Below are 16,233 nucleotides of genomic sequence, written 5' to 3' on the forward strand. Positions count from 1 at the left end.
GGTTACAGCTCCATCTCTTTATTGTAGCTGAAGAGCTGGGCAAAGCTCTGGAATGGAGACGGGGGGTGGGGGACAGAAGCACCTTCAGTGTCATTTGGCACGCAGGTTAGATGATTTTGGGAGGAGGGGGACGTGGTGGACTCAGCTGGGTATGGAAGGTGCTGAACTGGTTTTGGGGTTGTGGCAGTTGTTAGGATGGACTGGGAGGGGGTGGAGGCATATTGGTGATCCCTGTGGGGAGTGGAGGAGGCTCAGGGATTCCCACAGGGAGAGGAGGTGGCATTGGGACTTCCACAGGCGGTTTCCTCATAGATGGCAGCTGTTCTGGGGTTGTCCTCTGAGGGCTTCTGATGGGTCTGCCCAGGTCCTCACCACTGCTGGAGGAACTGCTCAAGTTATCTGGGCGTGAGATCCTGCCACTCTCCTTCAGCTGCTATCAAGAGGTGGAACTATGGAGAGAGGAGGTGGCTGAGGCCCCAGGTGCCAGTGGCACACAGGGAGCCTCCTGCACAGCAGGGCCCAGAGCTGGCAAGGCTCCCCAGCACGGCTGGAGCTGCTGGCACAGCTTGGCCCAGCTGCACAGCTGCCCCTCAAGGCCCCGGCCAGCAGGGCACGGCTCTGGGCAGGCTCCCTGGGCAGGAGCGGGCCCCAGAGCGCCTCTGCCTTTCAAGGGCAATCTCGTCCCTGCTCTTTCTCCTCCCCACCGTGCTTTGTCTCTGCCCTGTGCCCCTGGGGCTGCTCTTGGCCAGGCAGCCTCAGTGGGAGCCAGCACTGGCTGCAGCCCCAGCGGGCCCCCCAGGACAAGGCCCAGCAATGAGGAGGCCAATGAAAGCTCTGGGCAGCAGCAGAACCCTCCCTAGAGTTCTTTGGACAACCATGGACTGGCCACATCTACACTGCAGCTTCCCTGGGAATGTTGCCTTCCTATAAGAAGCATTTAAAGGAAGCTGTTTGAGGTGGAGAATTACAAAACACGATTTTCCCTTCCAGCAATACCAGATTGCTCATGGCTGGAATTTTCCTTCTCTGGGAGGGAGCTCCTCCTGCCTGGCAGTTGTGTCCAACGGCTGGACTTTCCCACCCCCAAGCTGAGCTCACTGCTCTGTGTTCTGGGCACTGGCACAGGAGATCACATCCATGTCAGCCACAGCCCAGCATGCTAAGGAATGAGGGATCTCTGGCTGGAGACAAGTGCCACATTCCCTCCAGTCAGCAGCTTCCCAGCTGGAAATTTGGCACCTTGGGGGGGCCATGGCTAACACAGCCCTTTGGCTTCATAGGAAAGGTGAAGCCTTTACTTCACCATTTGCTCTTCATGTGCAATTTAAGGCACTGCTTCCTCTTGTGGTCCTCAAAGGACACAGTCAATAAAACAGGGGGAACAGTCACCCAACCTCTTCAATGCTTGGATGGGATGCCAAAGGAAACCCTGAGGAGCACAGAGTGGGTCTGTGCGGCCTGACAAAGCCAGAGGCCTTCCATGATGGAGTGGCTGCCTCAGTGACGCGGTGCCAGAGTTCTTCAGCCTGGGCTGCTCCCAGCACTGTCACCAGGAGGGGGCTGCCTACAAAAAGCCTCACAATTTGGGTGCAGCTGTAGGGCACAACTGCTGTATGGCACAGGTGGTATTGGAATTAGAATCCCAATATTACCAGTTAGGTGGTGCCTGGGCCAGTCTGACCTCGCTGCTGAGCCAAAGGCGGCTTCTGTGGTGCTTTACCCCAGAGATACCTCGGCTGCTGGAGATTGCAGCAGGACACTGAACAAGTCCAGGCTTGTCAGGAACTCCGTTTACCTCAGGAGAGAGAGCTTCTGGCGATGGTGAAGAGAGAAAAGGAGAGGATTCTGCTGGAGGGTTATATCCAGATGTTTATTCCATGGTTACAGAGGTTTGAACCGGGGCAACTGCTCCACCAGAATAGAGGCCGCATGGTCTGATTAACCTTTTAAGCTCGGGGACAGGGGAAGGGGAGGGGACAGGTGAGCTACCAACCAGGTGAAAGGGGCAGGGTCTCAAGGGACTAGGGACACCTATACGGGCCAATGTCCCCCAGGCCTGAGGAGCATCCTTTGAAATCGACCAACCACACGACGCCTTGCTGGTATGTTAGCCTGATTGACAGGGCACACTCAGCAAGGGGCGAGGGGGAAGGGAGAAGGGAATATTGGCACACCTGAGAAAGGGACCCGGAAGCTAAAAACACACCACAAGGTGGAATGCTTCAAGGGCAGGGACAAGGAACAAGGAGAGGTCTTCCGTATGACTCCCAAAGGTGTTTATGCCCAGGAAGGTCAGGCACAGAAAGACACAAGTCCAGGCTCTAGAAGAGGTTTTTAAACAGGTGAGGTTCAACGGGAGGGTACAAAACTTTAACCAAGTGGGGGAAACCTGGGGAGAAGCATAAGGCAGGGAATACAGTACTTAAACCAATTGGGAATTACAGGGGAGGGGAAGAGGTTAAACAAAGCAATGGGACCTCGTGGTATACATAAATGACAGGGAAGTTTCTGGAGAAAGGGGCAGGTATGAGGAGGGACTGACATTGCTCCTCCTAGGAGAAGGAACAGGGAACATTGAGGAACAAAGGGGCAGGTCTTTGGGAAGATGGAAAACCAGGACAAAACCAACAAGAGAGGTACAAAGGAACAATCCATTAAGGATAAAATATGCTATAACAATACAAGAGATGGGGGGGGGGGGTGGATTATAGAACTGACCATTGAAACTGACTTGCAATTGAAAACACAATAGAGACACACCGCAACACCCCAGTGTGGTAGTCTGTTATTTTACAGTTTGTTCTTCTGTAGTAAGTTTTAAATATTCCTTGTTATACGTTTGTAATGTTTCATTCCACGTATCCCACTTGGTTTCTCTGGTGGTTCAGTCCTGAGTTGTTTATTCACCAAGTATATGTCAATGCCCCTGTCCATCAAAGACAGCACAGCCTTTTGTTCTGGCGTGTACCCTGTCATTCATCCCTTCCTCGAAGCAAATTGGATTTCAAGGTTTGCTCCTTCCCCTTGTTGGTTTCTATTGGATAGCCCTTGCACTGCACTCCTTCCCCAATGCCTTCCCCTTGGTAAAAAGTTGTGTCCCTCCCATTCTTCCCTCCCTTCCTTAAAAATCAGTGTTTTGCCCTCAGTTATTGTCAGTTGTCCCTGACTCCTCTGGGGACATAAACCTTCCTTAGAACTCAAACAAGTGATCTCTCTCTATTCCTTCGCCTCAGTCCCTCGTACTGGGTTGCTGCTGTGTCACCCGTGCCACAGGTGTCGGCTGCAGGGAGCAGCGAGCCCCTGTACGCACCGCCAGCCGGGAAGGTCCCTGTAGGGATCCAGGGGCAGACTCTATTGTGACTGTCCGTGGGACTCAGGGAGTGAGCTGGCTGGAGAACATATTGCCTGTGACTGCAGCCGTGAAGTTACACCCCAGTGCACAAGGGAAGAGCTAGAGATGCCACCACTCTGGACTTCTGCCATGCCCTGGACACATCAGCCCTGTCCAGCATCCTTGTCCCTCCTTTGGTGAGCTATGGATCTGATGGAGGCACAGTTTGGAGAATGAGCAATTGCCTGGCTGGTCACATCCAGGGGGTTGTGGTCAATGGCTCAGAGGCCCGATGGACGTCAGTGACCAGTGGTGTCCCTCAGGGTGACAGCAGAAGCTCCCTGGACACTGGGGACTCAGTGTCCTGGTGGTGCTGCTGGACAAGAGAGCTGGAGGTGCCTCCAAAGCAGAACTGTTGTGATTGCCCAAGTCTTTCAGACTTGCTCAGGGAATGAGCACCTGATTGAAGTGAAAAGATACTGAGAAACCACACAATCCCTTCCCTGGGAAGAAACATCTCCCCATCCAAACCTCCAAGAGGAACAGACATATATATACATCTATCTATTATCTATCTCTCTATCTATTTATCTATCCATCTATAAATCTAAAAAAATAACTTCAGCTTAAAATAAAATCTCTTTGTTTATCCTTATTCTATGAAGTAGTGGTTAGAAAGAAATTTTATTTTATACAGTTACATTTAGTAAAAACATTAAATAAAAGGTGCTTTTATTGTGTGAAATACTGCAACTGCAGCAAATCCCTCCCTGACTGACATTCATGAGTGCCTGCTCTCAGGGAGGGATCAGAACGCCCTGTCCAGAGGGTGGGAGCAGATGTATGCCCTCTTCTCGAGGATCTGCTTTGCAGCTTTTTTCATCGAATCATCCAGGTTTTCATTGGCATCACTGGAGAAAGAGAGAAAAGTCAAATAAGGGACCATAAAGAGCCCTTGTAAATTTCTTTCAAGAAGTGTTTTTGAGTACAAATGCAAGAGGGAGTGCCAGGAAGAAACTGAACATTGTCTTCTGAAAAAGACTGATTATTACAGACTTAGCTTTGGCAAGCCAATGCGCAGTAGGTCAGTACTTCTCAAAGAGTCCAAATCCCTCATTTCTATCACTTACTTGTCAGGAGTATGTACATAAAATATAGATTTTATGTCGCTCAATAAAGAACCCTGGCAGTTTGCTTAACTATGAAGTGAACAGACTCTTCTCAACAGGTTCCAGCTCTGCTGCTTGTTTGAATTAAAAGCAGAGGAAAACTCTTCTGTTGGTCACATCAAACCAACAAAAGTTTCATAAGTCTGTGAAAGACATAAGAGTGTAAAACTGATTCCATTTTATAGTACTTACAGTCTTCTAATTCAGCCATGGGATACTAATGCCATCGTTCATTATACCAAATAACGGTAGTAAGCACTGGAAAAGAAGTTATATTTTAAACTAAGTTTTAAAACAGTGAATGAATTTCATAAAGAAAACCATGTTTTAACACAGAACTGGAGCACATTTGCTTGTCCCGCAACACCACTGTTGCCATGAAAGTTTACATGAGCTACTAAATAAGCATTGCCCTTTCCTGAACTCTGCTGCCCAAACACTGCTAAGAACTTGCTATGCCTCTGCCCTGTGCCCCTGGGGCTGCTCTTGGCCAGGCAGCCTCAGTGGGAGCCAGCACTGGCTGCAGCCCCAGCGGGCCCCCCAGGACAAGGCCCAGCAATGAGGAGGCCAATGAAAGCTCTGGGCAGCAGCAGAACCCTCAGAAGAGTTGTTTGGACAACCATGGCCTGGCCACAACTCCACAGCAGCACGACTACAAGTCAGGCTACCAATGCTATGGAGCACAGTTATAAGAAAACTGTGGAGAAAAATCAGCAACCGACCATCTCATCTTGATTGCCAGCTTGTGAATGCCAAGATAGCAGCCTATCAGCACAAGTGGCACAGAGCACACGATCACCACTGTGCCTATCATGCATGTTATGAACAAAAATTCGGTTAATATTTTTTTTGTGAGAAAGAGTTACAGGGACGCAGCCAGATCTGTCTCAGTCAGGATTCTTAGTGCTTTGTTATTGTAATACCGGGTTGTTGAGGCTTATCTCCTCTTTTGTATTAGTAAAAGGCCTGGCTGGGTGGGGTGATGGCCCTTCCCCGAGGCTGTGCTCTCTTCCAGCATAGGGAAGACACCTGAGAGGGTGGGGGGGGGTTATGCAAAGTGACTCCAAAGTCCAGAATGCTTTGTGGGACCCCGACTCCAGAGGCACAGAGAAAACCCCCAAAACAACGAGCCAAATAAGGATTGAGAGACTAAAGTGATGTCTGGACGTGAGGAGCCGAGTGCTGAGCCTGCAGAGATACTGAACACCTTTGGAGCCCCTCTCGCCCTGAGCAAGAGTCGTCCCAACGCCGGGACCAGACGGGACAGAGCCAGGGAAAGTAACACCTGACGGGGACATCACACCCTAGAGGCTCCCACGAGGACTGGATCCCCCGGCTCTGCCCCTAGTGGACAGAGCTGCGCATATCCTCCTCCTCTGAGTCACTCTGGGAGACACGACGGGGACTGCAGCCCTGCCGGGATGCCCAATCCTGAGCTGATCACTTTTAATAAAGGCATTATAAAGGAGAAGTCGTCTCCTGGCCCTGTTTATTTCAGCTGGGGACTCGTCCGGGATAGCCACGCCGCAAGAAGACTCAAGACTGGCCATCTTGGACCTCCAGGACAGCTGGCTACCAGGACCAGAGGGATTGGCTCAGGAGCAGCGACGCAGAGGAGCACCGGAGCACCGGATTGGTGAGAAAGCCGGTGGCGGGAGCGGGAGACGTGCGCATGTGTGTGTGAATGAGACGAAGGCCGGCAGCCGGACCTTCGAAGTGAGAGCAGACCTCTCAGTACCGCGTTTCCGGACTCCTGTGAAGGAGCCGGCCGGGAACAGAGGGCGGAGCTTGGAATTAGCGTGAGTGAGTCGTCTCCCAAGGGGGAATAAAGGGCCCCCCCACTCCGGGCGTGCGGAGGGAATATTTGTATGAGTGGCACGCACCCAAAATAGGTCCTGACAGAGGGAAGTCAGGCAGATTTGTCAGTCCCGAGAAGGATTCGGGTAGCATTCGGGTAGCAGTTTTAAGTCTCAAGAAGGATTCGCGTAAGATTTTGTCAGTCCCGAGAAGGATTCGGGTAGCTCACAAGCCCTGCAGGCAAAAGTAAGTCCTGGCACAGGAGCCAGGCACAAACCCCAGAGAAGGAGGCTGTGGTTTGCTTTTAAGTCCTGATACGGTGAAGCCTAAAAATTGGCGGGTTAGTGTCCAGTTTATCTCGGCTGTTTGAGGGGCCTGGAATGGCCCGGGGTGGCCTTGGGGCAGCCCGCGTATCAAAGGACGAGAATAGGCTTCAGTTCTTCTTTCGGTTTTTATGTTTATTAATTGTTTATCTAAAAGATGTTCTTTCAGCCGAACAAAGATCTGCTCAGCAGTCAGCCATGGGCACACTGTGCCGTCCCCCGGACCGCCACGTATCTTTATACCCCTTGTTACGTATACAATATTTATCATTTTTCCCCAATACCATCTATTCTTATAACTCGGTGTACTCTCAGTAATAACCAATCCAAAGGTGCCACCGTGGCCAAAGAAGATGGAGGAGAGGAGGAAGAAGAAGGAGGGCAGGACACACCCCAATTCCTCCATCTTACTCCTCTAAACCCCCCTGTACATTAATCCTAAACCCTGTTTCTCACCCTCTAATTAGCTAATCTTTTCGCCATTCACCCCGGTGAAGTCCTCTTATCTTCATAAAGGTGTCGTCTCCCGTGTAGGGTCAAAGTCCTGCCACCAGACACTTCTGGCAACATTCCAGGACTCCCGGGCCCCCCAAGGGTGGTCTCGGGGGCCCGGCATCCCAGGACTCAGATCCTGAGATCCCACAGGTTAGGCAAACTAAAAATCAGGCAGTTGTTTTTCCTGACTGAGGGAGTCAGGCACGACCCGGATTCTTAGGCCGAGGCTTCGTGTGTTCAAGTCCCGATAGATGTAAGACCTGACGTGGGGAAAGTTAGGCAATCAAGAGATCGGGCAGTTGTTTCAGTATAAAGTCCTGAGCATCAGGCAGAAATTTTGAAGTTCAGTGGAGGAGGCTGAAGCTCCTCAAAGAAGGTTCTTTTTGAAATCACCGGTCAGTAAAGGCACCTTTGGGATTTTTTACTGTTGAGACCTGTAAAATGGGAGGGTGTAATAGTAGAAAGACCGGTAAGAGACTGAGGTACATACATCCCAGTAGTCCCTTAGGAGAACTGTTAGTAAAATGGGATTCTATAGAGGCCACGGAGGGATTAGATAAAGTGAAAATGATCCATTATTGTATGGAAGTGTGGCCAGAATTAGAGATACAAGGAGGATGGCCTTGGTGTGGGACAAAGGATAAGTGGATGTGCCAGCTATTAAATAATTATCTGACAGCTCGAGGAGATACTGATCCTGAGCAATTATTGTATGTAGCTTGCTGGTTAAAGAGCGCTGTTGGGGATGAAGGGGTGCGAACTTGTAAGGTACAGAGGAAGAAAGAGGGGAATGAAGGAGGGGATGATAGGACTAGTAAAAGATGGGATCCCCTGGATTATCTGCCTCCTTCTACCCCTCCACCTTATAATTGTCTTCTTCAAGCACCTCAAATGGCAGGTCCAGTTCTTCCCCTGGCTGCCATCTCACTACCACCTGCTCAGAGTTCTGACATTGCTTAAAATGTTTCAAGACTGTTTTGTGTAAACTATGTCGGTAAAAAGTTTAAGGCTGTAAATAAGTAATTCTGGCTTAAGTCCCCCAATTTAATTCTAAAGACTCCAGGTTAATCCTCTACAGAACACTCCCCTAGGGGGAAAACCAAAATTGGTAGGGAACAGACCAAGAGAGGCTTAACCAGAGAAGCGGGTAGAAGGGACTCTAAAGAGCTTGGAAGCTTCTTCTCAGTAAAAAATTCCCCAAGAGGCAAGGCCGGGTAGGCAGGCTGTGCAAGATGACCCATCCAGACTCTTGGGAAGGGTAGTACTGATAGCTCTGATTGCTGGTATTGCTCAGGGGAGCCCAGCTGAGCTGTGCAGTGAATGCTACCAACTCTGCTATGAGGAGGAAGTGAGCTCCTTGTCGAGAGTCCATATCAGTTCTAACCCTGATTGTGTTAACCCCTCCCAATTGGTCCTTTATCAGAAAAATAAGAGAGTGTATTGGATAGCCCAGAATACTGCCACTTTTAGGCAGTCACTCCTAGGAGTGTGCCCTATAGGGGAAGCCTGGCTGTGCTTTGTATGTGATGCTGCTGAAACAAGCTCAGCAGATCTAGTAAAAAGCAAAGAAATGGTGAAAATGGTAAGAAAAATTGTTTGTTACAAGTATTTATATGAGTGTACTGGAAAAGAGATAAACCCCTTTTGGAACACATTTCAGGGGAGCTCTAAACCCCTAGGTTTGATCTCATCTGGCAACTGCATTGCTAGAGTGATTAAACCAATTTTCTTATTACCCAAAGAAACTGGATCAAGTTTGGGAGTTCCTATATATAATGATTTGGGAGAAATTAAACAAAACTGGGAAAGTGAAATAGAAATTGAGAAAATCCAAAATTGTAAAAGCCAAGTTCGGATCCCAAAATCTGTGTTGAACAAAGTCATCCGGCTCCAGGCAGTATTAAAAATAAAGAATTCAATTATTAGGGACATTTCAAACGAAATAAAAAGATTGGCATGTGTAAATAATCAAGATCAAACTCCTACACTTGATCCCAGTGGGTGGGAGAACTTAGAGATTTTCAGAAGAGATGTATGGGAAAAGGTGGTTTTTCTCCCTGTGTGTGTACTTGGAGGATTGCTCTTTTTACTATGCTTATTTATCTGTTTTAGTAAAACAGTATTTGCTGTACAGACCAACCTGAAGAAACCAGGAAAAGTAACAAGGTTAAGTAACCATGATTACCAAAGTGCACAAGAGATTTATAGTAGATTCAAAACAAAAAATTGTGAGTTGATGCGAGCTTAAGAATTTAAGCTCAATCAAAGAAAAAGAGGGGGGACTGTTATGAACAAAAATTCGGTTAATATTTTTTTTGTGAGAAAAAGTTACAAAAAGGCAGCCAGATCTCTGTCCCTGCCAGGGTTCTGCGCGCTTTGTTATTGTAATCACGGGTCATTGTAGCTTATCTCCTCTTTTGTATTAGTAAAAGCCCTGGCTGGGTGGGGTGATGGCCCTTCCCAGAGGCTGTGCTCTCTTCCAACATAGGGAAGACACCTGAGAGGGTGGGGGGGGTTATGCAAAGTGACTCCAAGACCAGCAGGCTTTGGGACCTCGACTCCAAAATGCAATGAGAAAACCCCAAAAACAATGAGCCAAATAAGAATTGAGAGACTAAAGTGGTGTCTGGACATGAGGAGCCAATTGCTGAGCCTGCAGAGATGCGGAGTCCCTCTCACCCTAAGCAGAGAGTCGTCCTGACGCCAGGACCAAGCTGGACAAAATCACCAAAGGACAACATCTGATGGGGACACCACGTCCTAAAGGCTCCCACGAGGACTGGATCCCCCGGCTCTGCCCCTAGTGGACAGAGCTGCGCATATCCTCCTCCTCTGAGTCGCCCTGGGAGACGCGACAGGGACTGCAGCCCTGCCGAGCCGCCCAATCCTGAGCTGATCACTTTTAATAAAGGCATTAAAAAGGAGAAGAAGTCTCCTGGCCCTGTTTATTTCACGTTTGGAGCTCCCCGAGCTCCCAGCAAGGGCTGTCGAGCAGTTTACGTTCCCCCGAGGGCCTCAAGTCGTGGCTCGGACGCAAAAGTGTCTCCCAAGTGCCTTCCTGAACCCCCAAACAGCGTGTTTGAGCCACTTCCGGGACTACAGCTCCCTTCATGGTCCGCGGCGCCTGTACAGCGCTATTTCACCCGGGACTTCATCTCCCGTCATGCCCCGCGCTCCACCGAGAGCCATTGCAGCTACCCCCATAACTCCCATGATGCTCCGCGGCCCCGTTAAACCGTATGATACCGCGCCTACAATTCGCATCACCCCCCGCGCCCCGAGAGCCCCGTTTGCGTCCCCCAAGGGTCCGCCCGGGCCCCGAAGGGTCCCAATTTCCCCTCCATGACCTCCAAGGGCCCCCCTGGACCCCCAAGTGCAGCCCCGGACCCCGAACTGTCTCTCAGAATCCGTGAGTGCCCCTCCAAGTGCCCACCCAGCTCCCCGAAGTGTCCTCCAGACCCGCAAGTTTTCTCTGAATTCCCTCCCCAGACCCAAAACTGCCCCAAATGCGCCCCAGAAATGTCTCCATGGACCCCAAAGTGGCCTCTTTTACCCTGTCTGTGAAAATGATAAAAATTATGAGAAAAGGACTTAAAATACAACTAATTAGCATAATGAAGGAGAAAACAATAGCCAACAATGGTCAATGAATTAATGAAGGGAATTGTGTTACTTAGAACCAATGACCAATAAATTTTTTGCTTGTTAAAAATGTATGGATTATAAATATAAATAATAAAACTCAGTAGTACGAATATAGAATAACACTATTATAAATACATTAGAAAAAATAATTATTATTTAATTATTCATTACATTTTATTTTTATGGGAAAATGCATACATTTTTTATGCTTTGGGATGTCAGTCTTTGAGAGATGGTCCAAAGATCCCACATCTGCCTCACAGCCGCCGTCAAGGATGGAGATTGATGCCCTCCCCAAGGACTGAGATGAAACCCTTAAACTTCTTACCCAGAGGTGCTGGCCTGACTGGAGTGGAATGTCTGCCATAGGAAGTGGGATGTTTCCCATAGGAACCAGTCCTGAAACAACGGGCCCCGCTCACTGCTGGCACCGGTTTGTGCTGTTCAGAACTGGACAGTCTGTACCTGTTCCCAATGGATTTATTCTCCACTGTTCCCTCCATGTGCCGTCCTGCTCCCTCCCGGCGGTGGATTATAAAAGAGCCCTGAGTTAACCAAAGACTTTGAGATTCTCCCCGACATGACCAGACAGATTATTGGCCTGACCACAAGGATTTCATCTCTCTGTTGGTAGCAATTCCCCCCTACCCAACCCTCCTTTCTCTCTCTCTGTTCTTTATCTCCTTTCTAATTCTTCTGTTGCATCTGCTGTGGGCACTCAATAAAAGGTGCATTTGTTTTGAGTAATACTGAAAGGATTAATACCCCTGCTGTGTGTCTTTTAGGTATTGGAAATAATGATAAATAAAGTACACATAGTTCATAGTATAAAACGTAGACATCAGCCCAGGAGCAGGAAGTGTGCCTCTGTCTGACCTGCTGAAAAGATCTTGGCAGGCCAGAGAAAAAATGTTATAGATAAGAAACAATAAACAACCTTGGAAACCAGAGGCAAAGAATTCAGACTCCTTCTTTGAAACACCAGGCTGGAAAAAAAGGATTCTTGGGGTCATCCCTGACCACAGGGAACCCGAGATTGGCCTTCTGGGCTGTCTGGGTCAACATTAGAGTAAATCTGGAAGTTTTGCTTTAGCTTATTAAGCCATGTGGCTGGGGTCTCGTCTTTTTCCTGGGTGCCATCAAATGCTAACCTGGTATTACTCCCTCTAGGGACTGATTCTTTTATCCCTCTGGTCATCAGGGACCTGTAATCTGTCATGTTCCTTCTCCCCTCTTCTTGATTAGGGTCCCAGTCAGGCTCCACTGAAGGCATTTTTTGGTCACCTGGGGGCCCGGGTTGGTTTTCTCACTCCCAAATTTTCATTCCAGCAGTTCTTATTAATTGAGTCTCTTCTGGGGAAAATAGGATATTAAAGATGGAGTTCAATTCTCCCCATGTATAAATGTTAGGGCTAAAAATGGATCAATTTGATTTGCTATTCCTACTGGGTCTTCCACTAAATTACGCAATTCTTTCTTAAAATTTCTAACTTCGGACACAGTCAAGGGAGCGTTTACAAATCCAATCTCACTGGCCACCCAGCCCATGGGAACTTCTCTGAGGGGGGACAATTTTTCCACTTTAGCCACTTTGGTCCGGGTGTTACAACATCAGCTGTGGAGGCTGACTGGGAAACTTCACTCTTGGGCAGGAGATTCTGAGATGTTGTTTGGCTTCTCATTTGTGGCGGGGGAGGCAGAGCAGGAACTTCCTGGTGAATAAGGGGTGCATGAGATGGCAGAGGTAAGGGAACGGTAGTGAAGAGTAAAGAGAGTAAGGAGAGGGTTGAGGGGAAGGTGGTGGAGGTATAACTGGGTTAGGAGGTGGTAAAGGAATGACAGCTGAGAGAGCAGGAGGAATTGGAGGAAGGATTTGAGGTACTGCAAGGGTAGGAGGAAGTAAGTGGTCAAGGGGGTCCCAGTTTTTGTTAGCCTTCCCAGCCTCTCCTTCTTCTTTTACTTTCCTAGCTTGCTTTCCCTCTTTTAATTTATAGACTCTTGTATTTTCCTGCTCTGAGGTGTACTTTAGCCAACAGGTGACATTCTGTATGTGATGGGCCTTTTGCAGGAACTTGGGGCAAAAAAGAAGGTGCATCACAATTGGACAGAGAGGCAGGTAACTCAGGAAATGTTAAAGGATGTTGCTAGGTCATGCAGAAAGAAAATTAGAGAGGTGAAAGCTAAAGGCTAAACCAGGCCACTACTGTGAAGGATAATAAAAATGTTTCTATAAATACATTAATGGCAAAAGGAGATACAAGGACAATCTCCATTCATTATTAGGGGAGATGGGGTTACCAAATATGAGGGAAAGGCTGAGGTACTTAACCCCTTCTTTGCCTCAGTTTTCAAGAAGAAGACAGGTTGTCCTCAGGACATCCTGAGCTGGTGGATGGGACAGGGAGCAGAACAGCCCCCTGTAATCCAGGAGGAAGGAGCTGGGGACCTGCTGAGCCACTCAGATACTCACAGGTGTACAGGATCCGATGGAATCCATCCCAGGGGGATGAGGGAGCTGTGGATGAGCTCCCCAAGCTGCTCTCCATCATTTACCATCAGTGCTGGCTCAGCAGGGAGGTCCCAGAGCACTGGAGGTGCCAATGTGAGCCCATCCCCAAGCAGGGCTGGAAGGAGGAGCTGGGGAACTCCAGGCCTGTCAGCCTGACCTGGGTGCCCGGCAAGGTTATGGAACAGATCACCCTGAGTGCCATCCCAGGGCACCCACAGGATGGCCGAGGGATCAGAGCCAGCCAGCCAGGATTTCAATATCTGCATTGATGATCTGCATGAGGGGACTGAGTCCAGCATCAGCAAATCTGCAGATGACACCAAGCTGGGTGTGTGTGGATCTGCTGGAGAGTAGGAGGGCTCTGCAGAGGGACCTGGACAGGCTGGATCCAGGGCCCAAATCCAACAAGGTGAGGTTTAACAAGTCCAAGTGCTGGGTCCTGCAGCACTACAGGCTGGGGACAGAGTGGCTGGACAGCAGCCAGGCAGAAAGGGACCTGCAGGGAGTGATGGACAGCAGGCTGGACATGAGGCAGCAGTGTGCCAGGTGGGTAAGAAGGCCAATGGCTCCTGGCCTGGATCAGGAATTTTGTGGCCAGCAGAAGCAGGGCAGTGATTCTTCCCCTGCACTCAGCACTGGTGAGGCCACACATAGAGTGCTGTGTCCAGTTCTAGGCCCCCAATTTAGGAAGGCCATGGAGGGGCTGGAGTGTGTCCAGAGAAGGGCAACAAGGCTGGGGTGGGGTCTGGAACACAAGTCCTGTGAAGAGCAGCTGAGGAAGCTGGGGTTGTTTATCCGGGAGAAGAGGAGGCTCAGGGAGACAAGGCAGTGTCAGGGCACAGGTTTGACTTGATGATCTCCAAGGTCGTTTCCAACCTTGCTGATTCTGTGACTCTCTGGAACCACCCTTGGAGGAGTTGCAACAGCGGGACAGGAAACTCCCAGCTGATGGGAACAAACTTTCTGGCTGAGTGCAGAGGCCAGGACAAAGCTGAGTTGTTTCCCTGGTGTCCCCCAGCCCTTGCTGGCCCCAGGGGCTGATGGCATTTGTGCTCCCTCAGGTTCATGTCCCCACAGCAACAGCATGGGGGTGCTCCCCCTGCTGTGTGCAATGCAAACAGGGGCTGCTGAGCCAGTGCTGCCGTGTCTGTGCCTGCAAGGATGGGGCACCTGTGTGAGCTGGGGGAGAGGCCAGGGCTGCAGAGGAGGGATTTTGTTGGCAGCTCCATGAGGATGCTCTGGGACACTGTCCTGGGCTGTGCAGTGCACTGGGGATGGATCAGCCCCTGCTCTGCTGCTCCTTCCCATCTGCCCCAGGGCCCTTGCAGAGCCCCAGCCATGCTGTTTGCCCCCAGCCTGCCCACAGCCAGCCTGGCGCTGCTCACAGGGCTTTTCTGTGCTGAGCATTGGCCTGGGTGTGTTCTTGAGAGAGCCTGGGCAAGGAGCCTGGAGCCCCCAGGCCCTGGGCTGAGGCATCAGCGCTGCCCCAGCAGTGCCCATGGCCTGTCCCTGCTGCAGCCCCGGCACTGCCACCCCCAGGGCTGTGCCCGGCCCTGAGAGCACTCAGGCCCTGCAGCAACACCAGGGCCACCAGGGCAGCAGGGCCGGGCCACGGCAGCAGCACTGGCAACACCAAGTGCTGCTGCTGCTGGGCACAGCTGCTGGGCCAGCACTGATCTGCCCCCAGCTCTGCACACAGACATTGCTGCTGCAGCTCCAGAGAAGGCAACACGAGGCCATCTCTGGTGAAAACTTTGCTGGGAGATCCTTTAGTTCATTTTTCAGCCACTGAGAGCACAGCTCCTCATGGAAACAGGCTGTAAAGTAAAGGAGATGGGAAACAAAATGAGAAATGGCACAAACAATGACATCACATTGTAGACAATATTTTTAATTAAAACACAGATAAAGAACCTCCAAAATGAAACTAACAAGAAGTATTGAAGATTACTTTTACTACAAGTGATTGTCAAAAACGGGCCAATAGTTTAATGTTTCTGAAAGCGTCCAGACAACAGTGCCCTCATGGAAGCCTTGAGCTCCTCGTTCCTCAGGCTGTAGATGAGGGGGTTCAGGGCTGGAGGCACCACCGAGTACAGAACTGACAGGGCCAGATCCAGGGATGGGGAGGAGATGGAGGGGGGCTTCAGGTAGGCTAAAAAGCCAGTGCTGAGAAACAGGGAGAGCACGGCCAGGTGAGGGAGGCAGGTGGAAAAGGCTTTGTGCCGTCCCTGCGCAGAGGGGATCCTCAGCACAGCCCTGAAGATCTGCACATAGGAGAAAACAATGAACACAAAGCAGCTTGACACTACACCGACACTTACAGCAAGAAGCCCAAGTTCCCTGAGGTAGGATTTTGAGCAGGAGAGCTTGAGGATCTGGGGGATTTCACAGAAGAATTGGCCCAGGGCATTGCCATGGCACAGGGGCAGGGAAAATGTATTGGCTGTTTGCAGCAGAGCATAGAGAAAGGCACTGGCCCAGGCAGCTGCTGCCATGTGGGCACAAGCTCTGCTGCCCAGGAGGGTCCCGTAGTGCAGGGGTTTGCAGATGGACACATAGCGGTCGTAGCACATGACGGTCAGGAGGGAAAATTCTGCTGAAATGAAAAATACATACATAAATAGCTGAGCAGCACATCCTGAGTAGGAGATGTTCCTGGTGTTCCAGAGGGAATTGTGCATGGCTTTGGGGACAGTGGTACAGATGGAGCCCAGGTCGCTGAGGGCCAGGTTGAGCAGGAAGAAGAACATGGGCGTGTGCAGGTGGTGGCCGCAGGCTACGGCGCTGATGATGAGGCCGTTGCCCAGGAGGGCAGCCAGGGAGATTCCCAGCAAGAGACAGAAGTGCAGGAGCTGCAGCTGCCGCGTGTCTGCCAGTGCCAGCAGGAGGAAGTGCCTGATGGAGCTCCTGTTGGACATTTTCTGTGTCTGCACATTTCAACCTACAGAAGGAGGAAAGACA

The 16,233-nt window shown here is 50.2% G+C and overlaps 1 protein-coding gene across 1 annotated transcript; it reads right to left on the bottom strand.

Annotated features, from left to right (window-relative positions):
• Window positions 1–15,257: 15,257 nt before the first annotated feature.
• On the bottom strand, window positions 15,258–16,022 carry LOC135441505 (olfactory receptor 14J1-like). Its single transcript, XM_064701059.1, has one exon. It carries the CDS (start codon window positions 16,020–16,022, stop codon window positions 15,258–15,260), a length of 765 nt encoding a protein of 254 aa, XP_064557129.1.
• Between the last annotated feature and the right edge of the window lie 211 nt (window positions 16,023–16,233).

Source organism: Zonotrichia leucophrys, unplaced genomic scaffold (genome assembly GCF_028769735.1).
Source record: "Zonotrichia leucophrys gambelii isolate GWCS_2022_RI unplaced genomic scaffold, RI_Zleu_2.0 Scaffold_316_60883, whole genome shotgun sequence".
Taxonomy (NCBI): Eukaryota; Metazoa; Chordata; class Aves; order Passeriformes; family Passerellidae; genus Zonotrichia; species Zonotrichia leucophrys.

Excerpts from the sequence above, each read along its gene's own strand:
- LOC135441505 (XM_064701059.1), bottom strand. The coding sequence starts at position 16,022 with ATGTTCTTCTTCCTGCTCAACCTGGCCCTCAGCGACCTGGGCTCCATC.